Source organism: Aquila chrysaetos, chromosome 15, assembly GCF_900496995.4.
Source record: "Aquila chrysaetos chrysaetos chromosome 15, bAquChr1.4, whole genome shotgun sequence".
Taxonomy (NCBI): Eukaryota; Metazoa; Chordata; class Aves; order Accipitriformes; family Accipitridae; genus Aquila; species Aquila chrysaetos.
The window spans coordinates 2,292,498-2,319,169 of record NC_044018.1 but is presented as its reverse complement, the minus strand read 5'-3'; the positions used below and the strand labels follow the sequence as shown (position 1 = coordinate 2,319,169).

The 26,672-nt window shown below is 45.7% G+C and overlaps 1 protein-coding gene across 17 annotated transcripts in view; it reads right to left on the bottom strand.

The window, feature by feature from the left end:
- Positions 1 to 26,672, bottom strand: part of EXTL3 (exostosin like glycosyltransferase 3) — a 135,788-nt gene that overhangs the window by 12,652 nt on the left and 96,464 nt on the right. For 11 of the 17 annotated variants that reach the window (XR_003926639.1, XM_030036875.2, XM_030036879.2 and 8 more), the window contains one exon: positions 22,961 to 25,585. Coding sequence is in view for 10 of the 17 variants with exons in the window: in XM_030036875.2 (XP_029892735.1) it covers positions 22,961 to 25,108 (2,148 nt within the window). In the remaining 7 variants the exon portion in view is untranslated. Of the gene's footprint in view, positions 1 to 9,167; positions 9,269 to 9,316; positions 9,332 to 18,844; positions 18,930 to 19,331; positions 21,075 to 22,960; positions 25,586 to 26,672 lie in introns of those variants that run through there. The other 6 variants (XR_005934056.1, XR_005934054.1, XR_005934055.1 and 3 more) reach the window with 6 other exon arrangements.

The window sequence follows — 26,672 nt, the reverse complement described above, 5'->3', positions numbered from 1 at the left end:
CCCAAGTGCTCTTGCAGCTGCACCAGGAGGACCAGGTCTGCTGGCTCAGAAACGGGGGCTGTGGCTCAAGATGGGGCAGCTGGGCCCCACTCAGAGTTGCTTTTTGGACTGGAACAGCACTTTGGCAAACCGATACAACGACAAAACCAAGAACATCGCACAGGGCAGCAAAGCAGACCTTGGTGGGGGCTGCTGAATGCCTCCAGTGGGACAGAGGCATTTCACCTTCTTAATTAAGAGCCATAAGGCCCAAATTCCAACCCTTTTCTAATTAAACACCCAGTGCATCGTTGCATTTACAGGATCTGATTTTATTATGTGAGGGGTTAAATGCCTTAGGAAATTTTCTGCCTCCCACACCTGGCCAGCTCCTTTCCCAGTCAGAACATCGGCAACCCACCCTGCACACCAGCTCTAGCTGCTTCATGAAGACTTCAGGATCAGCAGCATTTGCAAAAACCACCTGAGAGTAGCTTTCATGGTTTCTGACACAGGCAAGAACCCCTCCAGTAAATTCCAGTCTGGACCAGTTGTGAACTGGTCATCACTCTCTCCAGCTCAACAACAATGTAAGATGGGTTTCTGAAAGCAGCACCTTTCTCCTGATGAAGTCCTGTGACCACCAAATTTTACCTCCCGTTGCAGATCCCACCTTCTAGGAAGTTTGCAAACTTACTAAAACCAGCCCCAATACATAATTTAGCCTTCTGCTAAAGAGCATGTACCACGCTGTGTCTCTGCTGTTACGACGGTATTTCCTCAGAAAGCCTGATCTCATTGAAGTCTTTGGGTGTCCTACTCATTAGGATTAGGGGACACTGGATTGAGTCCATAGTAAATTGATATGCTTTCCAGGCAAGGTCCTGCCTTGCTAGTTGAAGATGTATGGATGGATAAAGGACAAAAGAGCAGCAGCAGAAACCCCTCTCTGTCTCACTGATACGCTGGGAAGCAGGTACCACTTTGAATTTATCAGACTCCTACTCACCGTGGGTCATCTCAGCTTCTCAGGAAAGATTCAGGTACCATGTCTACGAACATCAACTCATTTTTGCTCCCCAAAGCTGAAAATGGCAGCGCGGAGGTTTTCCCATAGCACTGTCCTGCATTTTGTGGTCAAGCCACTTCTAAAGCTGCTGCCAGAGCGAGCCCCTGCGCAACTGTACTTTTTTGTGTCGATTCATTTCCAAGGGGACTGTGCAAAAGATGAAAGAGAATCCAGGGCCAGACCTGAGCTTTGGCTGCTATTCAAAATTGAGGGAGAGGTAAAGATGTGATGTTTAGCTCAGAGGTCCAATGACCCAACAAAGTCGGGGCTGTTCTTCACCTGAGCTTTGGAGTCAGGTCCATGTTCTTGCGTTGTAAACATCTGGACAGGAAGCAAAACTCGGCACAAGTTCTGCAACGGGCATGTTTCCAGTTACTCCATCAAGTCTGAAGCTTCGCAGGTCTGGAAGCATCAGCGTTCAGCTTTTGCATTTCACCGAAAATAGGTGTACTCCTGCCTTTCATCTGGGACTATTTAAGATTTAAGCAGCCTGTAAATCAATATATCCCAAGGAAAAACCCAGCAAATTTATTGATTCTCTTGTTTTCCTGTAACTTGCTGAACAATAACATGATGCAACTACTGTCAATTGAGAAAGTGAAGCGGATCCTACCTCAAACGTCTGAAATTGGGGACCCCAGAGGATAGAGAGATCAGTGCACCGGCATTAAAACTCCTCCCTAAAGAGAAGGATGCTACAAAGGAGCCGGATGCCTCCAAGCCTTGATAAGCACATACAATTCATCACATTAATTCCAGCAAAAGTAAGAAGCAACTTAAAGCTATTGCCTTTGATGCCTTGTTTTCAAAGAAACTATCCCAATCTACAGCACTTTTAGGATGCAGCTAATTGTCATCAGACAACTGTTCAGTGGCTTTTGTAAATCCCTGCACTTTCCCCTGGGCGACTACACCAAGGAAGCGCGTGGGGACCTGCAGGCAGCGATCCGGGATGGAAACGATGGGAACCTTCCTCCCATCTCTCTGTCCCCCTGAGATGGTTCAAGCGTGGTGCCTCCCCAGACAAGACCAGGTTTTGATCTTGACCACATACACTGCATCCCAAGCTGCAGAAACAAGGGCATTGCGTTATCAGACAGAAAATGTAACTCTTGAGAAAGATAAAAGTGAATTTTTGGGAAACTTTTCCACTTTAATACAAGCAACTAATCTGGTAAAAACAGGTTAGAGGGAATGGGAAGAGTATTTGATTCAGGAACTTGAAACATTTCTCTCTCTTCTAAAGTTTTTACATTTCAATGGGCCTCTAAAAACACCAGATTTCTCAGGCGTGAAATGGACATTACGGGCACAAGCATACTCAGAAGCTTATTAGGCCAGCTGAAAAAAGAAGCATTACTATAGAAGCAAAGTATAAAAAAAGTCTAATCCTCTCCCTCACATGGCATTAAATGAGATTTAACAATTTTTCATGACTTCATCACACACTTAAAATACAGCTGAATGACACGTTATTGCACCATGTCCTCGGCCACAGGTATCTCAAAGCACTCTTCCACTCTTCCAGCAATAACAAATTAATCTCCCTCCACCACGTGTGGGATGGTGTGGAGAAAGCCAACAGATGCTATGGTGGCTGCATATGATATACAGACAAGAGGCACATTATGTTGCCAAATTCAGGGATTTACAGGCCACAGGAGGTCACTTGATTATCTTGTGTGACCTCCTTACACAGAGGACCAGCGGACTTGATGCAGCCACCCTTCCTCTGGAAAACTCTCATCACATGGCACCATAAAGCAGCTGTGAAATGACAACTCGGACAAAACTACAAAGCCACGAGAGCAAACTTCATGGCACTGGTTGAACTGTAATGCTTTCTGGAGAACCAACAGCAGACTGCTAGTGGGGTTGACAGCAGTAAGTTAAGCCAAAAGGGACTTTCAAGTCACTTACGTTAACCTTCTGCGTGATCCAGGTCACAGGGACCTCGTCTCAGACCTGAGCTGTGGCCGGCAGAAGCATCTCCGCCAGAAAGGCACCCTGTCTCTATGTGAAGACATCAGCAGTGAGGGAATCTATCCTTCCTCAGAGATGTTCACTCTCAAATGTTAACAACTCGCTCCTTGTTGTGAATTATCTGCCTTTGGCTCCCAGCTGCTGCTCCTCCGTGGGCTTCTTCCACCCCATAAAAGTACCCAGGTGCCACAACCAAACCCTCTCTCAGTTCTTTTTCAATGAGAATGAGGTCTCAAATCTCTCACCCAGGCCTGCTTCTCCTGCCCTTCCATCATTTTAATGACTGATTTTGCCACAATCTTGTTTCTCAACAGTCTCGAGCCAAGAGCTCTGTCAAAATGCAACAAAATATGTTCCCTCAGCAAAGCTGAAATGCTGCACTCCGGCAAAATAGAGTCAGCAGTTACCCTCACCCAAGGAGACTAAAATAGCGAGGAGGACATGAAATCAGCCAGCGAGCTACAAGAGAGAGACAAATGCATTTACAAAAAAGCCACCTTCCCTTACAGCAAATGTTGAGCCTCTGAACACTGAGCAGAGCATCAGCGGTAGCACCTGCACGCAAACTCCACCGCCTCCAGACTCAAAACAATCCCAGACCATGTACTTCTGGTTGTCTTATTTTGGGCTTTTCCTTGGGAATAATTTTTTTTAAAACACTTTGCTGTCAGCTAAACGGCCCCCAGCTCAAAATCATCAACCTCCTAAACAGTTTGCAAACTTTTGAGACAAACTGCAAGACCTAAAATGCCTCCAAGCACCCGACACACCACATTAGAAGTTTCTGCTCCTTTCAGCAATTCAAGGTGATTCAGTTCCACAACGTGGGGCTTTTTTTGACTCAAGGAGCAAAAAAACCCCACAACTCTATGCAAGCGCATTTGCTCCTGGTGTTGTTCACAGCCGCGTTGGCCAAACACATCTTAAAAATGTTAGCAAGAACTAAAACAGAGCATAAACCCAAAGACTGCCCAGCAATAAAGTTCCTAACCAATACTTCATAGTACGTTTTTATACATAAATACAAAAATGCAGTAAAATCAGTATCTTCCAGCAATCTCCTTGCTAGTGAGGCTTTATGCTTAAGCTTTAAATTAAGTGTCACATAATTTGACTGTGAAAACATGAAGAATGCCTATGCCCTTGGAGAAGTTTTGACAGGTCAACTTAGTGAGCTGGATTGATTTCTGGGCAAAGAGCAAACTCTGCAAGAAACCAGGAATCTCATTGCTCACGTCAGGTCTTTGTGACAAAAAAGCCAGAAGGATGCCATTAGGAGGGCTGGATAATTTGGTGAGACAAAGAACAAGCTCTTGGGAAAAGGATCTGTTTCCGTCATTTCCAAATACGTGCCAATTCAACCCAAATGGGCTGGGGAAAAACAGCACCATAGGCAGTGTGGGGATGAGGACACCATGAACTCCCTTTCACCATGCAGCTGAGAATTACGGCACTGAAGACATGGGAGCCAAATGCATCTGCCTCTTCTGCCTGAAGAGTTGACCTCGATCTACACTTCGAAGTTAAAAGCCGAGAGCTCCTGCCAGTGCAGTCCTTCAAGGAGGATGCAGATTTACAACACTGCCAATCCCTTTTCTTGGCACCAACTCTGAACATTTTATTAATAAGATTCAGTGAAGCAAGTCTCCTGCTTTGCAGGGGAGCACTCTAGCCAGAGGCTCCGGGGTTGTGTCCTTTCACTTGCCGCTGTCCCAAGGACTGATCCGCTGAACCAGAGCAAAGCTCTCTGCAAAACTCAGCTTAGCCCGATGGGGACAGTAGTGACCTCACGGGTGGGATCTGTCCGGAACCTCACCTGGGGCAAAGCTCCCAATGAGGACCCTGCTGTTCTACTCTGCAAGGAGGAGCAGGTAGGAGTTCAGATCCCGTCCATGAAGAAAAGCGGTAACGCATCTCCCAAATCACGGGTGACCAGTCTGACCATTTGGTGTGACACTGGTGTGCCACTGTCATCCCCACCCATCAAGGAAGGTGAGATTTGCACATTTGGGAGCTAATGAACTTCATCCCACCCATATCCCCACATCCTTGTTTCAGGCTGCTTCCTTTCCACCTTGATGATCACTTTTTCTTTCTGCAGAAAGCACATGGGAAGTGAAGACTTCTCCAGCTCTCCCATGCGCCTGTAGGCTCACAACACACGCAGCTGCTAATGTGGAAAGGAAAGCAATTAAAAATCAGCCAAACTAGGCTTAATAGAGGTTAGGGAGGGCTCTGTTAGCAGACTTGGGAGATAGCAAACTCCAGCAGAGGGGAACAACGAGCAGGTACCAAGTATCCCTGAAACTATTCTGTAATCAGGCATTTATTTTCAACTCCTAATCTGGACAAATTCGGACATCCTCCGATTAAGAAAGTTGCCCAGATCAACCCTTAAGACCCGCAGACTACCAGATACACCAGGGTCCCTTCCCTCTATGCATAAGCATACAAGCACTAAGAATATTTACAAGACTCCTTAGAAGGAGTTATATGTGTGCAGATTCACATTATGCATAAGCAGGATAAATCACATCTTTTTTTACCACAGCTGACTCCATTCCCTGCTCCCTTTGCAACCGAGGTGTTAGATCAGACTGGCACTTGCTTCTCTGCAAATCCAACCAGAGATGCAGACTAGGAAGATGACAAGTCTGCCTGGTCCCACGAAACAGCAGCATCCTTGAAGCTGTGTATTTTTGGGGGAGTGTAACTGTCAGAATGGGTTTGCGCTGACCAGCTGGAAATCAAGCAACAAGTTTGGGATGTCAGATGGGGATACAGCACAGTGTAAACATCCCAGCTACGGCAGGGGTTTTGGCATCGGGAGAGGCACCATATGGAAACTACACACCTGAGGTTCACTCTCTTAAAGATGACTTTGATCCTGATTTCTCTCGTGCTCTGTGTTATCTTTCCCCCATTTAACATGGCAGGGAGCTGAAAAGAGGGAATAGGCCGGTCCCAAGGCAGGCACCATATGTGCACGTCGGCTGCACGATGAGAAGCCAAGCTTTCTGCCAAGGCAGCTGCCAAGGAGAAGCCAAAGAAGCTGTTGCCATCGCTACAGATGCCACCAAAAATCTCTCCAGCCCTCTACCCATTCCCAGTTAGATGATGTTCGTGTGAATCACATGGGTCTGACCAAGACTGCAGTCTTTTTCCCTCAATTTTCTCAGCGTTTTATCACTACCTGCTCCTGGGCAAGCTAAGACACTCCACAAAAGCTGGCAAGATCACCGTGGCTCTCAGCCCAGACCTCAAATCTATTTAACTGCCCTTACCAAGGACAACTACGGCAGTGCTTATTGAAAACTATCAATTGCCTCCTGAAAGTGCAGCATCAAACTGGGCAGCCCTGGGGTCCTGCCCTGCCCACACAGAACTGTTTCCTCCTGCCAATCTCAACTCCCACCGTGAGAAACCCCTCCCCATTTGCAGAGGACAGAAATTTATTCAATTCCTACTGGCCAGCATCCTGCTTTCCAAAGCCAAAACCACACAGTGAAAAGCACAGATCCAAGCCTTGAGCTCAGCCGGCAATTCTTCATTTCATGAGAAATAAAATACCCTGTCTCACTCGATACAGCACGATGCTCCTCCCGGCACACAGCCAGGCTGCCGGGGCTCTGTGGGTAGGCAGCAGGCAGAAGATAGGATGCTAGCATGGCCTTTCCACCATTACCAAGCCCCTGGGATGATACCTTTCCTCCCTGCAATCACAATCTCATTCCCAGCCTGGACTCAAAAACTCGAAGAAATGAGTCCAGCACAACATGGGACTACAGGGTGTTTCTGACAGTTCCTGATGAGCTGCAAATCCAGGGGAAATTGCAGCCCTGCACTTTGACACACACGTAAACATGGTCTTAAAGCTCCTTCCAGAAACATCACCAGCACTGGCAGATCTTAGCAGCTTGGCATTTTCTAAAGAAATGGATGTTCTTTTGATTGTGAGTGTTTATGATAATTCATGTTTAAAAAACTTGGGATGCAAAGGCAAAATCACAGATGCAGAAAGCAGCTCTTTCAGGTGTTTGTTAAGACAACGATCTTCTGCCATTATCCTAGGGTGAACACTCAAATCCAGAAGATACTGATAAATGGGCACAGATGCCCTAAACAAGCCCCGTTACCCTGGCCAAAGCCATCCTGGAGAGAGATCCAGGCTGCTCAGATCCACCTGCATGAGAGGTGCAGCCGTAAGAGGATGCGCTCCTCTTGTGACTGGTTTCTCCCCATGAAACAGCCTTGCCGTCCCCGGCTGGCTCCCTGCTCTGCTCCAGCTAGTCTGGATGAAGCCCAGGCCACGCAACGCTTGGCTCCAGATGGTGACACACCAGCATCTGCTGTGGCCAGGCAAGGGGGAGAGTGGGCAGGAGAAAGGAGACAGCACTTTGCCACCGGTGCTCGTTCCCAGACCTCTTCCACATCAGTTCTCACCTACCCCGTACGTATTCTGTGAAATCTGCTCTCTTGCTTGGTTTGATGGCACTTGCACCAAAAGTATCAGTAATTTATTTGAACATCCACCCAAAAGCAGCTCTTCAGAAACACTCTTGGCAGTATGTTTCTTCAGTCGTCAACTGCCTGAAGATAAGTCCGTTTTTTACAGTGGCTTCCCCTGGCAATTCTTCACCTTCTTGTTTTCCCTTTAATCTTTGCTTGTAAGAATAGATTTGAAAGTTACCGTTATCCCCTTTCTCATATATTAATTATTCTGCTGCTCCTTCCCCAGCACTTCCTCTTCACCTTGAAACAGTTACAGCCCCCTCCTTCGTGCCCTGAACCTCCAGGCTTCTGTGCTTTGCTACCTCCAACTTAAGGAATTCTCAAAATTTGAATGAAAAGGATTTCTAGACTATTTTAAGACTTATCTCCAGAGGTATGAAAAGAGTTTCACTGGAAGGGTATTTAGCTAGAAAGCTATCCAAAGGCAGCGTATACTGCATATAAATTGGCAAAACAGATGCATTTTTAAAATACGTGTAATTAAATAATGCAACATAAAACCAAGCATAAATTATCCCCCACTGAGAACAAAACCACACAGGAAGATACTAGTGGAAATACGTTTTTAAGCTGATACTGTGTCCATGCACATAATGTGTGCAAACACTTGGTCTTTCTTTAAACTACTCAACTGCTATCAGTGGGTTGCTCGTCTCCGAGATGAGAAAACAGCTTGCAATACAAATAAAACTGATTATTTATTCATTTTCATACGGGTGCAGCTGTCGCATCTTTCTAGAGAAACTAAAGGAGAAGAATACTTATTTTAGCATTAAAGGGATCTAGATACTCACTTATTTTTATTCCCTCTGTGCTGCTGTTAGTGGCTGTGCAATTAAAGATGCACGTTGAGTTGGTTGTCTGATTAGATTTATTTTACAATTATTTGTAATTATTTGGCTCCAAAGAACATCCCTGGGATAACATGCTGTCACTTGCAGTTGAGGCTTTCAAATACCTCGTCTCCCATTGCTTCATCTCACTCCTTTCTCAACTTTCTGAAACTCTACTCTGCGTTTTACATGGAAGCTCACGGGGGGAAACTGCTGAGAGCAAGGGGACAGAAAAGCTCACGACCTAACTTCCATTAGCACATCTGGAATCACGAGCCAGATTTACAAGTTGCTGTTTGCTGTGAAACCAGAGAAAGCCATTTGAGAAGGGAAGATCTCATGCTGATAACCCCAATTTTGGGTTTGGTGGAGTTTTATTTTGGAATGAAATTGGCAACATCCAAAGGCGTGATGTTCTGACAGGTGAATGAATTGGTGGTTCTTTATTGATGCTTTTTCAAACTGCAGCTAGAAAAATATTGCAAACCTGCTTTCAGCCTGGCAAATCCTGTCTTAGTATTCAAGGCCTGCAAATTCAGATGAAATTTATTCTGCCCAGCCTAGAAGCAGTCCCAGCGCTCAGAGCTGAAACATGCTGGGGAGACAACGGATTGCAGAAGTGTCAGTAGCAAGAGCACACATGGATTCAATGCAAGCCGGGTCTTACGTACACAACTATTTGCCTTCTGTAAGACAAAGTAACGCAAATAAACTAGAAACATCCTGTCTGCAGGGTTTCTGCTGCAATTTAAAAGTGGTGGTGTTGAACTGGCCTGCAGTCTGGCCCTTACCAGATGCTGATTCTGCTGCAAGGTTTTGCTCTTGTCCTGCTGTCCACGGCTCCTCCAGAGACCCTTTGCAAGAGGCCACGTGAGGTGTCACATCCAGCTTTCTGCAAGAAGGGTAATGATCCTGCCACCGAGACTTCTCTAGCGACAGCACCGAAACACTCATCCTAACAACAAAATACATTCTCAGAAAAACCCTCTGTTTTCTCAGCCTTCATTTTACCCTTTCCATCTTCAAGCTCTTGCTTCTGACAGGCTCTCAACTCTGACTTCATCCTCTGTGCCTCTTCTTCCTCTCTAAATACCCCTTGGCTGCTATAGTGGTTAATTTTAATAGCAAAAAGGTTGTTGCATAAAACAGCTTGCTCTTCTAAAGCTCAGGGTAATGATATAATGCACTGTTGAAACTACTGGCATGCTCCAAGCCGATGCGGCTGCATTTTAAATGGTGCCGTCTATCCTTTCCTAATCTCACAGGGCAGCTGTTCGTTTGACAAATGTTTGCTAACAACTCAAAGATCTTTGGATGGAAATAAACTGTTAGAGGATTTTCAAAGGTCAGTCCTATACAATAGGAATATTGCCCTTTCAGGTTCTACGTCACAAAACCCGGCAAATGTTACCCAAGGCCTGATAGTGCAGCATCAACAGTGCTGGATGCATAAGGCTGAGACCCAGGAGCTTGGGGCTGGAGAAGCACAGCTCTATATCACTTAATACAGGAAAAAAATAGCAGCCTTATGTCAGCCTCCCCATGTCCATCCCCAATAAATTTTGTCTGCACTATAAAATTCAATCCCAGGGGAAGCTTTTTCCCACTATGACCTCCCCATCTCTACAGCATCCCTTCTTTGGCTCCGTGTCTCCATCAAGCCCGGGCGCCTGAGCTCTCTCCGTACAAGATCCAGCAGTGTGCTCAGGGAGAGCCGAGAGCTGATGAAATGGGGACACCTGCCTTGCATTTTCTGCACTAAAGTCATTTTGCTAGTATTAGGTAAAACACAGAGATGCCATTTCTAACCAACCCTCGCTGTTGAAAAAGAGAACACGCAAAGAGACAGAAAGAGGGCAGGCAGCATCTATTAACTCTTTTCACAAGGTGGAGTATTAGTGCCTGGAGCTCAGGGATGGGGGATTCAAACTGCTTATGGGTAGCAAAAACTTTCCAGAGCTAGACTGGTAAACACCAACAGCTCAGGAATAGATGTGCGTACTGCCAGTAAGCCTACGAACAGATGCCACCTTTCTGCTTCAGATTTAAGCCAACTTTGACTCCTGAAATTCAGCAGGAGTTTGGTTCTGCCAGCAGATCCTTGCAGCATCCTGGCCCATCCCTGGAGCCAGGCAGAGCCTGAGGAGCACATCAGGCTAGAGTGATCACTGCTCTGAACTAGCTTTCATCTCCTGGATCTGTTTTGGGTATCGTAGGGAACCTGGCACTGCACCATGCAGGGCAGAGTTGCAGAAAGTTGGAGTGATACCCGCAGCCAGGACTGCTGCACGCTGCTTGGGCTAATTTGTTTTCAGAGCAGCTTGTGAAATTCAGAGCAGCAGAGTGAAAAGAGGCCAGGAAAGAGCCCACGGCTAGGACTATCCTGTTCCTGTACTTGAACTAACCACAGAAATGCTGTGTAATACAGCCTGTACAGATGAAGAAGAAAAACCCAACCAGCTCACAGAGGAACTGACTGGGAAAGCCTGACCTTATTTTGGCAAAAATATTCAGTGTCCCTGCCTCACTTTCCCAGCTGCACCATGTAGGTGGAGTGCTCATCACAGATGCGTCAGGAGATGCGTCAGGCCAGATGCAATCTCAGTACATTGTCCTCCTTGGAAGAGCCATACGAGAGCCTAAGACGCACAAACTGCAACTCCCTGACCTTATTTAAAAAACCAAGCAAAACCCATAAACTTCTGAAGTATTGAAGCCCTGATCTTTCTCAGCCCTTCACTCTTAAGACTCCACTAGCAAAGTCATGCACTTCTAATTTCATTGGAAAAGACACATTGCTAGTCCCCTGGTCCATGCTGAGAAGTCTGGCAGCAAATGGACTGAGAGCTCAGGGATGGATCTGAGAAGGGCTGTCACATCTCATCTGCAAGACAGAGAGCATGCAAAAGTCAGCAGGGCGGTTTAGGAGCACCCTTGAGGTATCCTCTTCTTGCCAAGCCATCAGCTGCCATGCAATACCAGGTCATCAGCATCAATTGGAAGGAAACACAGCAACATCCATCTCAGAGATACAGAAATGCACAACAGAGTCAGAGCATCTCCAGTGGAAGAAGAAAGTGCTGGAAACCCAAGGGATGCAGTCCCAGGGGATTACTGGAAATATCTTCTTTCTGTTCACCAAGTGAGGCAGAGCTTATCTTTCCACACTTTGCTCTTTGGCTGATAGCCCGGCTGCTTTAATTAACAGAGACTTTCGTCAGTGCAAATCCTCAGTATTGTTGTACAATTACTTCTTCAGCAGGTTCCTTCTCTTTCTACTCGGTATCTGTCAAACAGGATTTCCACTACCGCAGAAAAAGAAAACGCCTGGCAGAGCAGGTGTGATTATTTTTAAATTTGTTAAAATTGGTACGTCTCACTGTTTGGAATACATTACATCTAACGATGCTGAGTGATGTTGTTCAGCATTTAAAAGCTGCTGTGTCCTATCCTAGAAGAGCTTTAGCGCTGGCATTCATATCTGGGGGCTGAAGGCATCCAAATGAACTTTACATCTCAACTAACAGAGGAAGGAATTGGGGTCAGACTATTAATTTACTGAGCAGCTACTAAAAAAGCTGGTATATAAACTTGGTATATAAGCAGAGCCAAGATGGCATCAAGTTTGCAGGTAGGTTATTTTTTGATGGGAAGAGGACAGAGGATTTATTAATGCTTACATGGCTGGGAGCAGCAACCATAAAGAGCACTCAGGCATTCAAACCCACTTTTGACTTCCAGGTTTATGCCAGACTGGAAGTCTTCTGGGGACCTCCGAGATGAGAAGCCTGAGATCTCACTGGGAAAGTTCTGACGGGTCTGGATGAAATGAAGACAGCTTTCTGCCAGCACGTCTGTCCTCAAATCCATTATCTAGAGATGAGAGCTCTTTTATGTAACGTTAGAAGAAAAGAACTAGCAAACCCATACCACGATTCCCTAATCAGCATTTTATCTCTCGTTGTTCTGGTTGTTCCGTGAGTACAGCTCATCAAGAAAAGCAATTTCCAACAGCTCAAATATCAGAGAATAGGGTCAGGATATTAGCCTGAATGTGGTCAAATAAAGAGGAAAGGCATTTTCACCGAACACACAATCTCGCCTCAGCAAGCAATAAATACTTTCTCACTCGACATGACAGAGCCAGTTGATGACAAACCAGGATACAAGCCCCAGATGGGTTTCTGAGGATCTTCCCTTTGCTCATAGGCTTCAATTGCTGGATCCTAATTGCTGGAACCCTTGACTGAATCCTACTTCACCTGGTCCACGTCTCACACCAGCCCACCGTCTTCCATCCAGAGGAGCAGAAGGCAGCAGCAAGACGAAGACCATCCCCACACTCTCCAAGCCATGGGCTTTGTGTTGGGCAATGTCATGGTCTTCAAATCTTGGCTTCCCCCAAGAGTTTTACTACTTCGTGATCTATTTAAACTTCTCCTGCTAATAAATCAAAAAGTTAAACAAAGTCAAGGGGGAATAAATGTTTCCATTAAGAGGTAGTTAATACATTACTGCCAAACACATGGTTGGGATGAAGACAGACTACCATAACCACCTCTCACAACCCACAGTATGGGTTGGGAATTAAGGACCAGCATGTGTTAGGAATCACAGAGTTCACATAAATGAGGCATAATTAAAAACAATTCTTTTTATAAATTTCTGATAAAATCAACCTAATTATTACCAGTGTTTTGAAACCAATTTGCTTTGTCACTTGCATTCAGAGGAAGAGGAAAATGAGCCTTACTACAAAGAATTATATTCCTCAGAAAAGTGCTTTTCTTGTTCCCTCTTACCTCTCTTCTTTCACAGTAAAAGATGGGGCTGTCCCTTACTGTAGAGATAAGGCAGGCTTCCACCAGCCGGGGCTCTGGGCAGCTCGGGAGATCAAAGCGACGATTAGCCCTTCCACATTGAAGTTGGAAACTGAACCTCCTTGCCCAAAATGCTTTAAATGTTCAATGTCGAGAACAAAACCAATTTCCCTTCCCTACACAAACCTCAAAAACCTCAGAGTTCAATTCAGATAAGCATTCAGAAACCTGTAGACTTTGCTTAACTATTTTGATCTGAAAATGTTATCTGGGAAGCCTAAGAACAGCTTCACCAGACTTCCCATCTTTCTGCTGCTAGTAAATCTGGAAATAGGTGAAAACAGCATTTCTATCACCTTATAAGGAGATGTACAACTACATGCTTTAGTGACCAGGCATGGCTTTCTATTCTCTGTGCCTCAGTTTCCCTCTAGCTTATTAGCAAGATGTCCTTAGCTCCTTGCTTATGGTCTTTTTGCCAGTTTCAGGAGAAGGGAAATATTCCTCACCTTTCCTCGCAGGGCTAACATAGATTTTCATTAATTAACTGAGGGCTTTAAACAAATGGAAGTGACTTAAAACTACTAGTTTTTCCCTTGGTTTTCTTATGCTCTCTAAAATGGCATCCCCTCACTGTCATCAGGAAAAAAAAAGCTCCATCCTTTCTGGGTACTTGTAGTTAAACAGTATCGACTCCACGGATCCAGCAGTCAGGACAATGGGAAAAAAACCTGCAGCCCTTGGTTCTGAATCCAGCTACTCCACCACCTTTCTGCTTATCGATCGCTTTTCCACGAGATGAACTTCCTCCTCCAGAAGCACAGGAAAGAGCCAGGCGCTGCTTTTTGGACAGGGGAGTGCTCCATATGCACAGCACGGCAGGGAGATCTGTCATGCTTTATCGCTAACCACACAGTTTGATTTCAAGAAAACTGAAGAAAAAGCATCCATCAGTTAGATAAGGGAGAGCAACATCTGCTTCCTCGTCAGATACAGGCAGGTACCGTGGGGAAAAGGGGTAAGAGACTGTCCAGGAGGTGAGTAATACTGTGGCTGCTGTGCTACACCATCACCAGCCCACCAGTAAACTTGGGAATAAGTCAACATCTTCTATCTGAGAGCTGCAATATCTTTGCTGATTGATCCCACAGAGCTTGGGGAAGCATCTGCGAGCTACACCAGACATGTAAGAACAAGCAGTGATTAAAACCTCTCTCTTGCTCCTCATCTCTTTCTCTAACCTTGTATGCAAGAGCTACCTTCCTCTTTATAACCTTCTCATGTCCCTCAGTTGCCTCCTTGATGTCCCAATGCCCTGCGAGGTCCCTCCTGTTCCAGCAAACTTTAACAACACAGATTTTGTTTTGTCCCATCTATTTAATACCCACAAACCAAAGCCAAATTCATGACCTTGGTGACTACAGCTCACTCCTCCTCTCCTGTGCCTGGGGACCCATCCATTTCTTGTGGTACAGCATCAAGTTATAGCTGCTCTGGGAAACAAGGCTGTCTTCACTTCACAAATAAGGCAGTCTGTACAGAATGCACAATCAAATGATTCTGCACAGCAAACCCACTCCACCAAGACAGTTAAAAGCATGGGACGAAAGGAAACGCAGACACCCGGGGTCTGGGACTTTACTAGAAAAAGGGTGTAGCTTGCAGTAAGTGGATGTCAACACATGGTGCCATATGAACTAAGTAGGAGCTGCAATAGCAAAGCCACAGAGAATGAAAAGAAGGTGAAAACAGAAGGAAAAAAATAAACAAAATGCATCCAAATGCTCAGTGACCCCCCATGCCTGTTCTACTGTATGGAATAAATTTGGGGACATTAAATATTCTGTTGTTATTTAAACAGGCATATGCAGGCCACCATGCAAACCCTAAAAGTAGCAGGAATCCAGCCCCGGAAAAACAATGTGGTATTTTGCTGCTGCACTGACTCCAGTGCCAAGTCCTGTCATGCCACTTTTGTCCCCTAGCTGTTGTGACAGACTCTGCTCCAGAGTGGGGAGCGTTTTAAAGATGCACAGACAGCTTTTGTGTTGACGGTTAAAGGCTTCAACACAGGGGGATTGGCCCCCGTGACATCTTCAAGCTTTCAAGTGCAAGAAAAACCATCCGATTATGTACACAGTAGTGTGCAAGGATGCTTCCCTCCCTTGTGTTTCCTTTCCAGTGCCCCAAAGTATGCCTTCCTTCTGGTCACCGACCCCATTAGCTGCATCCTAAGCCAAGGGAATTCAGAGAGCTGAGGCTATGGTAACATTTTGTCTATGGAAAAGCTATTACAAGCCAGCATATGGCATGCAAGAGAATTAAGCGCTGGTTTTAGGCAATAGCAGTAGAGTACTGCAAGGGTGTTTTGAGTTAATATTCAGACTGCAAATCCCTAAGAAGTCTGCACCGCTTGTTACATTATCAGCATACATTCACGCATCACTGCATCTTTGCTTAGGCCCTGCAGTGACAAGCATCTGGATTTTAGCATCACAGGTAAACTAAGCAGCAAATTTGCTTCTTCCTCTTCTGCTATACAACGGTAAAAATACATATCAAGACAGCAAAACTCGCAGGGATTTGAGAACTAATCTGCCTCTCCAGCAGCACCGTGCTCTGCAGGCAGCAGGTGGTGCTATGTACCCGACAGCAGCACACAGACATTTTCGTGCAACATTGCCCTGCCTTATAATGTTCTCAGGAAGAAATTTAACTTGTGATACACTGCTGGTAAAGCTGGTGCACTGGATAGGGCCCATTTAACCCATGCATGGTGCAATCTCTTGTGTAAAGTGACTTAGTGCTAAGAAACAAGGTGATTTTCTCAGCTGATTTCCTTTGTCACAGAAAACATAGCCTAAATTGTGCCTTCTGAAAGCATACCCGTAGCTCCCCACTCCCATATGCAAACCAGGACCTGAAAGTTAAGTTGGGTTCCTCCTGATTTTGTACGCAAGAGTTGTGAGCTAGGGTAAGGTAGGGAAAAGCTGTCAGGGCCCAGTGTAAAGCTCTGACTCACCGAGGAGCTTCAGCAGGTAAGTTGGTCCAGAAAAGCACAAGTCACGTCACCAAGGAAGGGTTAGGTACGTGCTTAAGTACCTGGTTGAGTTAGGACCTGAGCTGGTATTTATACAGAGCTCCCAGGAAGGAAAAGGATCTATTGAAATGGTGGTATGATCAGCACAGAGACTTTTAAATCTCTATTTAACTCACGGTCCCTGTGAGGACCTCAGCCTGGATCATGCACACCACTCCAGTTTAGCTTGAGTTACTGGTGACTGTGTGAGCTGTTAGTTTGCAAGGTTGGCTCTGCTCTTATCAGAAAACCAAACATGATGTTGAAGGACAAGCAGAGAAGTTCATGCTGCCGCCATGGCACGCTACACACTGATGTTAGTCTGACCAGGTTCTGTTCCTCCTCTTCTTAGCCAGAAGAATCACCAAGGGACCCCATTGTGCTCCTTGAAATAAGAGATACCAAAGCACCTTCAAGTATTTCGGCTAGAAAGGACATGCAAACCTAAGGCATCCGTCCTTCAGCAGCGAGCTCAGCACAGTACAGTTACACAGACGCTGCCCAAACAGAGGGGAAAGTCATGACAGCATTTCCACCCAGTCTGCTCCTGATTAACAGGTGGCATTTCAAGGGACACCACAGCCAGCCAAACAGGTCTGCAGATGCAGCAATGCTTCCGGATTAGACATTTTCCAAAGATTATTCCTTTTTAAACAAGCAGCTAAATTGAATGAGCTTTCTCAGCCGGCCACCAAGCCAGCAGAAAAGGACGTTACGCCACTGGAACTGGCTGCAGAGATCAAAGCCAGCTACTTATTCTGTAACAAAGCTGAAGGAAAGGATTAGTCACTGCCGAACGCCACAGGAGCTGGCATTGGCAGTGAACCCAGCTAAATTGCTCAGAAATGCCTACAAGCACACACCACCTAACCCGGAGGAAGAGGAGAAAGCAAACTGCTGGAGGGCTTTTCCAGCCACAGCTCTGTCACCAAAGGACATGCACGCACGCAGAAAAGAAAGATGAGTTGGAAGATCAGGCTGTAATTTCTTAGAACATGAGCGCAGGTTGTGAAAATATTGTTTGGGGCTGAAGATTCAACCCCAAATGTGGGAAGCCCTTTCGCAGCTCAGCTGGGTTCACAGGCAACACTCCCCACATGACACCGGCAGCCCATGCAAAGCCCTTGGTCTTCCAAAATAACCCAACCGAAATCCAGTAATTACTTGGAAAGTGGGAGACATGTTACACTGGCTCAAAACAAAGTGAAGCCACGACACAACTAGATAGTCCTGATCCAACCCACCCACCCCAGCAATAAACCCTGACCTCAGGTCAGTACAAAATCTCCATTATCAGCTAACAAGGATAAATCTCACTCTTCCTTTGCCTCCAACGTACCCACCCTGGCAGGCTCAGATGGTGCACCATCATTCAGTTGGTGCCATCCCTCAGCCCACGCATCCGAAGCGATGGATTTGAGATTGGTAATGTCAGCAGCCCCCCTGAGCTGCGTGCGAAGGGCTCAGGACAGGAAAAAATAAAAAGAAATAAAGGCCATGTTGCTTGGAAATCACTGTTCAAGGTTCAAACGCCCCTGTAAACAGATGAACCATTTGTCCCTGCTAAGCTGTCTGTCTTCCACAAACCTTTTTTTCATGTTGCTTGGACCTCTGCAGCCTTTGGCAACCAGACAGCACTGTGCTGGCAACACAGATTCAAAGCAGTGGTTCCTCTCCGGCTGGCAAAACATTTACTTAAAATTAGATGCTCTCTCCTTACTCTACTAAGGACAGGGGAAAAAAAAAAACCAAAACAAACCCTGTTAAAAACACGTCTTTATCCAGTTTAAGAGAAAGACCAACCCGAAGATGCTGGAGTTGGATGACAGAGGGTGCCTACAAAGGGCTGAGAATTATTTTTGCTCAAGATTATAACCAAATTCAGGGTTGTCCTGAGCTCAGTCCTCCCTTTCCCAGTCTCATCCCATCTCCAGGGCATGACCCACAGGCTGAGAAACGTGGGTAGTAGAGGAGGTAAGGGGAGGCTGGTGAGTGCACTGTTTGCTTTCCTGGCTTGGACTGCAACTCCTGGGAGGCTTTAAGGAAGTTTCTGAAAGGAAAATGGATAATTTAATTGCTGCATTAGAGGATCTGCGGCTGTTTTGAGTGCAAGTTGCTCCAGAGCTTAATCACCTTGCTGCTCAGGGCTTTGTGCTTTCCCCACTGAATCAAGGGCATACACAGCCCTGGCAACCTTCTGAAATACATATTAAATATATTAAAACAAACTCTCTTCAGGTAACTCTGGCTGTTCAGCTCAACTCATTCTTTTAGGTTTGTAGGATTAAAACCAGAGCAGAAACAGGGAAAATGAATCCTGTCCCCCTGCCCCAATCCACATCCTGCTCGGAGCTGCATGGAAGATGGACAGTGAATCAGCTCCGGAGGATTTGAAGAGCTGCAAAAATCATGTATTGTGTTTATTAAGCATCTGGACTTGCATCTATGCTGCAAGTTTGCCAAGGAATTGCAAGCAAGTGCCCTTTAGCAACCAGAAAGCAGCAGCACATCGGTGCAGAGCACACCACAAAGCGCAGCAGGATCTGAATCTTCTTGGGTGCATCTTATTACCATTTGCGTGGGCTGGATGTGTGGTTACCTGAGTGTTTTGTTTCATCTGTTTCCCTTCACTTTTATTCATGCGGATGAAAATGCTGTCAAGGAATTGCAAAGCAAGGAGTGAGGTTTCTCCTCTCATCGCCTGTACGCCATTTAGAAATCCTAAGTGCAGACATACTGAAAGGGGAAGCTGGAAGTCTCTATCCCAAGACTGAGCCAGATCTTCTCCTTAATGACTCCTCCTTTATTCCACCGGTGGAAATCTTTCCAAGACTGGGTGCAGGGCCAGTGCAGGAGCAACAGCCAAGTATCACCACCTCACTCAAACCCTAGTGCAGTCCTTCCACCTGTTCAGAGCAGGATTTAATCCAAATTCCTTTCCCCTTTTCTTCCCCGTAAGCATGAAAATAGCAACAGCACTCGCTGGTGAGCTGCGAGCAGCACCGTGCTGGGGACTTCAGCAACTGCAGCAATGCCATGTACAGGAGGGCTCTCACCTTCGCTGCAACGGAGCGGAGCAAAACTGCCTGGCAGGGATCGGTAGTCTGGGCAGCTTTTAATTCCTTGAGTATATTGCGACTTTGGCAGATGCTGCAGACATCTTAAGTATGTATCCTGAAGGATGCATCAATGCTGGGTAAATCCTGCAGGGAGGTGCTCAGAAGTTAAGCAGTAGTTGCAATGTCACTGTTGGTGCTGGTAGAGTCACGCTCTCCAGGTTCTTCTGTCTGAGGAAGCTCTCCTAATGCAGTGCTAGAGATACAAACACTTGCAGAAAGCAAGTGTTTGTAAGCTTGCACAAACAAGACTTCTCACAGCCTTTGTTTTTTGCTGCGATTCTATTTAATGTGAGATGGGAACAATTTTTACAGCTCAACTCCAGCACAAAGGCACTTTAAATTAAAGGGTAATCTACCTACATCTGTTCCAGGGGCAGCCTTGAATGACTACACACACAACTTTATGTTAAATTATATTTGTACCTAGTCACTTCAAGCTCAGTACAGGGCCAGAATATTTTATCAGAGACTCCTGTTGCAGCTAAGGAATCTTACTGATTTTTTTAGTAAATTATGCCATCACAAGAAATCTATATCTAAGTAGAAGTTTCTAAAAAATCAAACATATTCTATAGCCCTGTTTATCTCATGATCCATGAAAGATTCAAAGATCGAATGCAGCTTTAAGCTTTGGTCTTGATTAACTCCCAGCCCACCAGAGAAAAGAAACCACATAACCTGCTTTAGAAGACCAAATCACAACCAAGCAGCACAGTTTGCAAACGAAGTTTCAAGGAACTTATTAATGAACTAAGGTCAGCCCATGCAGTAAGGCTAAAGGAGGAAGCCCAATTGTCCTTTGGGTATTTGGCTACAATAAAGCCACACAACTGAAGTGTAGCCCGAAGTCCCACCAAGGTGCTGCTGGTGGGACTTGGGACTACATTATGCTTCCAAGGGTTCTTTCAGCCCAGGACATGCTATGCAAGTTGCTCTGCCTCATGAGGCTGCTATTTACCTCAGTAACCTTCTGGCTTCAGGTGCTTTGATCATGGATCACGCTGATGCACACGTGCTGCTGCTGCACTACTCCTCACAGTGAGATGGTGCCTGGACCCACTTCAATTGCAAGGAGGGGCACCCAAATCTGTGCCCGTCCACTTCTCTTTCCCTTGACTTACCTCTACATAGCTCTGTGCTTTGGGACTTGAACACAGGGCAATTCCTTGCACCCTAAAGTTACTGGAACATATTTATTACATAGAGATAGAGCACTGCTTCAAGATCTGAGAGAATTGGATATTCCCCATCAAAAGACACTTTTTTCCCCATAAAGAAATAAAATTCACAGCTCTGCAGTTTCTTTTGACATCAGCAGTCATAAGGGCTTGCGTTTCTTACCAACCCCACGTACCCACCTGCTTGCACATCTGGCTACCCTGGCTAGCACATCCCACGTCTCAGCCACCGAAGCTCAAATGGAGCCTCACCTCTACTCCCCAAGTTCTTGTAGCCCCTCTCCACAGCAGATCTTAGGATCTGTCACTGTTTGATGAAGCCCAGGTAAATTTTTGTATCATTACCGTATTAAACCATTCATATAGATGAATACTACAGACTCCCAATGTGATTTAAAGACCCAGTCTGGATGTGGACTTACCAACAAGCACTTCAGTGGGATGGTGCAGGGAAGCTGCAATGGGTTAAGCCTCCTATGAGAGATCCCAAGAGACTTGGGCTCTTTTAAAAAAATGGGATTTAGAAAAACAGCAAGAAAGCATACCTATTATCAGACCAACATGCTCGTTCAGAAAGGACCCCAGCAGAAGCTCACGGTGCTCCAGCCATTCCCTGGCACTTGGCCATGAACACAGTGTTACCACCCAACATCCCAAAGCAGACACAAGACAGTTTCCTCCTCTTGAACCAAGCAGTACCAAACATCCCCCACAGCACACAAACCCCAGCACATGGCTCAAAGGCGACACGCAGCAACTCACGTGTGTCAAAGTCCCCCAGAAAAGCCAGTGGGCCTCCAACACAATAGATGTGCAGATGAGAGCACAGTAAAAAAAAGCCATTAACTTCCACCAACAGAAACCTATTTTTCTTTCACAAATAATACCCATTAGCAACTCCAAGGAGAACAATCCCCACTCTTCAGTTCTGAAGGAGTACACAGTTTTTCAGCGGACACAATGTGAAGATTTTACAGAATTCAGGCATTCAACAGGACTAATGTGAAAGATTATTTTGCAATTATCCAAGCAATTTTCTCTCCTCATTGTCCCTGGACCATAAGGGTTTTTAAATGTGAGCAGAAGGATTTATTCATCACAATAATAATAAAACGAAATATTAAATCAATGAATCTCTTTGCATGAAGCATAAAGCTCACATTGCTATTAAGCTTAGTAGCGTCCTGTCACATAAACCACACACAGTTTGCGTACTTAAGTACCATCACCCTCTTTTATTTTTCCCTTCCCTAATTTGTAAGGCATTATCCTTCCATTTGTCCTCTAAACACAACCGGATTCAGACAACACAGTGTTGCTTCTTGTTAGTGTCTCTATGCCCATGCTCTCTTTATGACAGCACGTAGAGATTTATATTTAATATCGATTGTTAACAATGGCCAGTGCAGAAAGTTATGCCAAGATGACAGAGAAGTCCTAAAATAAATACATACATACCTAAGTAATAATTTAGGGAGAACTAACTCCTCACAAGCAACACTGCCAATATGCAAGTGAGTAGCTGGGCATGAAAATGAATGCTGGTCTTTGAAGGTGTCGCTTCTTCAGTTTGGCTGGGGAAAAAAAAAATAATCAACCTAAACCTAAGTAAAACTCAGTTACAACCTTTGGAGCATGGAAGCTCCTATGGTCATGTTGGCCTTGGCTTGTATTTCTTTCTCTGCCATCCCTTGTAATATAAAGTGATAAATGACTCTGCACAGCGTCAGTGGGTCCCTCTTTTGTTTTTATGAAAGATTTATCTGGTAAAGTGCAGAAACAGTCACTACTTAGGTATTTATGAAGTGCCAACCGTCTTCACAGTGTGACACTTAAAGAGCCTAAGCAAAGATTTTTGATAAGCAAGAATCTCTGGCTTTAAGCCCTGAGATTCATACTAGGCTCCATACAAGCAATGACAGTTTCACAAGTGCTAAACACCTGGCACCTCTAAAGATCCCGTATTTTTACAATTTAGGCTCTCCTACGTAACAGCTTCTGTACTTCACAACCCGAAGGCCACCAAACAAATTCTCTCACAACAGCAATTTATCTCACCTAAATTCACACATCCACAGAGCACAGCCATCCACCTCTGAACATCGGCTTCCCTTCAAAGCCGATGGAGAGAAACAGGCATTTCTAGAGCAGGAGCTATGGCATTCTCATGGAAACACTTAAAATGGGTCAGATGAGTCATACCTGTAATCTCCCTGGTTTTCTCTGTGAATAAAGTGTCCAGATCAGGTACAGACATCTACAACCACTCGAGATGAACACTGTCCTATATGACTTAAGCCGAGCTGACATGCTACAGAAGAGCTACAGCCAACTTCAATGTACAAACCCCACCAGGAAGCAAGACCATAGTAGCTACAACTTTCTTACCATGATTGGGACGCCAATGTCTGGCCACAAGAGATCCTCAGAGGGAAGCTTGGGAGAGTTCCACACTACCACAACTTTATTTAAGTATGGGAGACCATTGAGTCTTTCTAGGGAGTTCATCAACACTTCCTCCCGCTCGTAAGTCAACATCACTACTGTGAACTGCTCCCGGGGGACGTTGCCACCCAAAGCAGCCTGGAACTCCTTCCCAGAACCACCTGCTCCTCCACCAATTGGTCGAAATCCAGTCCCAGACCCCAAAAATTTTGCTTCTGATGGTAAAACAGGGTCAAAGGGAGTGTAGGGGAAGAGGTGGAAAGGCCCCGGAGCAGAATTCCAATTTCTGTAGATGTCCATTGCAGTGAGGGTAAAATTGCGGAGATATTTGGGAGATGCATAGGGTGGTTCTGTTTCCACAGGCCCCAAGTCCAAATCACCGTTGTCTGCCATATTGGGGTCTGTACCAGCAGCTTTGCCAGACCGATGGGGAATCTCCACAGCGGTTTCTTCTCGGATAGGAGCAGCTGGGATTTGGATTCGAGTCCTTATGATAGCTAAGACTGTGCTGAACACGTTGTCAGAGGTGGAGAAGTAGGTCTCCCACAAGAAGCGGCCCTGCCTCCTCATGGCAAGGAGATCGTTGTCAGAAATGCTTCTCAGAAGAAAGTGCACTTCTGTGATACGTGGCTTTGGTATAATTAAGGCTGCCTCGTTCCACCGGATCACATCATTATAGGGTAGCTGAACTTGCTCTCCGAGAACCACCGGGATGGCTCCAACTTCCAGAGCCTCAAACAGTCTCATGGCACACCCAGCGGAGATCACTAAATGGGTGTCCCCTGGGGTGATTATCAGTGCAAAAGTAGATAGCTTCAGTAGCTCTAGTCTGTCATCCCTTTCTCCACACAGAGCCCACTCAGTGGGCAGACTCGCCTTAGGCTGGTTCTTACATGTGAACTCCACCAAAACAAAGTCCAACTTGCTGTCCTGAACAGCCTTCAAGGTGGTAATGATCCGATCGTCATAGTCAGCTGGGGCATTGCCTTCTATTTCCTCTTCGAAAGAGCGAACCTCTTGCAAGCTAGATCTGAGAGACTCGATCTTCTCCCCCTGGAAACTAAACAGATATTTACGCTTGACTGGCACCTGGGGCGGGATTTCTAGGAAATTGGGTTCCGACATAGCGTGGACCAGAGGCGATACCACAATATCAAACCCTGGTCGATACTGCACATCATAAAAGGTGGACTGGGCAATCATGGCACGCCCTGTGCTGATGTTGTAAATGAAGTTCTGAGTTTCCGATTTCCTTGATAAATTGATGATGAGATGGTTGTGTCCATCAGTCCTCCAATATGGCAAAGAGTGCAACTGTTGCTCTAGTTCAGTAGGTTTTGGCATTACAGGCTCTTGCATTTCCCCCACTAAAATTATATATACACAAGCAATATTTGCATTTTCAGTAACATAAACGTTAGTTCTGACAGTTGCCTCAAAGGCTTGTTTAATTAAAGGGTCTAAGGAACTACCAAAAGGGTAATCATCACTGTTGTAGACATAGACTGGAAAGCCAGATGTCAATGGGCAGCGTGAGTAGTCAAAGCAGTTGTGTAGCCTGCAGTTCCGGTTGGATTTTGGCAGGGGGAAGGTTGCATCGTCTTTGTCTGGCAGCAGCCGGATGGGCAAGGAGAGCTTGGGCTGGTTCTGAGCCATCAGCTCTTTGTAGGAATGCTCGGTCTGGCTGATGACGTTCTTCAACTGCAGCAGGTCCTGCTTGGCATTTTCAATGCTCTTTTTGCAGGCCTCAATCTTCAAGTTGAGCTTTGCGATCTCACTGTTGAGCTCCTGCCGCTTGGCCTCCAGCTGGAGCAGCTCCTCGCTGACTGACTCGCGGATGCGGCACAGGTCTTGCACATGCTTTACCTCGCACAGCTCATTGCCAGTCCGAGGGCCAAAGATGCGCTTGCCGGCGTCATCCGCATCATCGATGGTGGTTAGGTAGTAGTGGGCAATGAGGGGAAAGAAGACGAGGATAATGAAGAGGGTGAAACTAAGCCAGGTGAGCCGGATCCGACTGGACCATCTCAACACCCACGGCTGGCCTCCGTTCCCCACTCCCCCATTCCGCAACATCGTATATCCAGTCATGAGTTCAAAAGTCGCTGCGTGCCCAATCACGTTGGATCAGTAGCCATAACCAAAAGAGTTTTTATAGCGAGTCTCTTGAAAAAAAATGTTATTGTGCCTGCTTAACGAGAAGCCAATAGAAGGGGAATTTCATCTTCTTGTCGTGCTGACGGCTTTTCTACAGTCGTTTTGCTGCAGGCGCAACTTTTGATCCCGTTAGACTCAATCATTGACCTTCTCACCCACCCCCAGCCCACCCTTGGTCTGCAGGCAACCTTTCCTGGAAGTGTCACAGCGTTGTCATGGTGATTCAAAGTCTCAACCGGCAGAAGAAAAACACAGTGGGATCAAGCCAAACTCTACCGCTGCTCTCGACATCCTGCATTACCATCCAATGAATATGTAGAGGCACCATCCATTGTGGAGAAGGAGCCAGGAGAGACTCGTACAAATGTCAGTCTTTCTCATCGCTGCTGCACAGCTGATGCTCTGCCATTCCTACAAGAGAACAATCATATATTCAGACAATGCAAACAAAATGACCCCTTAGTGACCTAAGACATTGCTAGTTTTTAAAAGCAACTGTCCTCTCTGCAAAAGAGCAACCTTCGTACATGTCTTAACACCTCCGGGGTTAATAACAGTAAAGCTAAGAAAGTGATGGGATTCATTAGATGCGGACACATGGCTTTCTCCAGCCACTCTGCTTCTCATTAGGGTTGCATGCTTCAGTGGCCAGACCAGAAAAATCACAGCCCTTGGATCTGGTTTCCTATTTCTGCCTCTGCCACTGCCTTGCTGTGTAACTTTGCAGAAGCTGCTTAACATCTGCAAGCCCCTGTCTCCTCATGTACAAAATGGAGATATTAATGTACACCTGCTCTCTCTACCCACCTTTTACTGGTGTGTTGTGAATTTGTACTGCATAACTGAGCGTAATCACTATTGTTCTGGTCTAGTGACTAGAGCTGATGAGGAATTTTTAGATGAAGTGTTCTGCTTTCATTTCCTGCTGGAAAATTCTGATTCACCGCAAGAGAAAGTTTAAAGGGAACATACTCCTGTTGGCTCTGATTACCTCCACTGGCTGGCATACGAGAGAGAATTTCTGGTCAAAACTGGAAAAATCCACACTGTACATCAAAGCAAAGATGCCGAAGTTAGGATCTGTTGGGTCCCACACCTCCGAAACGGTATCAGCTTGCTTAGATAAGCCTTTTTACTTGGAGAACTCTGATATGGCACTGAATGCCTACCTAGCATGGGCATAAAAATCAAGGACACAGCAAATACAGCTCTGAGTCTTTGGTCTATGCCAACAGATTTAAATCTAGGCCACATGAATATACTGCCACTAGAAACTCTCCCTTCCCTTCTATTAGCATCCTCTGAGGTACCTAAGTTTCTGGGATATTCTTTCATATACTGGACTTCCCACATCACTGATGAATATAGTGCTGCTCTTAGCATCAACTCTTGCACAGCCTCAAGAGAAGCTTATTCATTTCTGCTTCAATTTTTAATTAGAGGAAAGTCATCTACACTGGTGACGGTCATTTTTCACTAAATCTATTTAATACTCCTC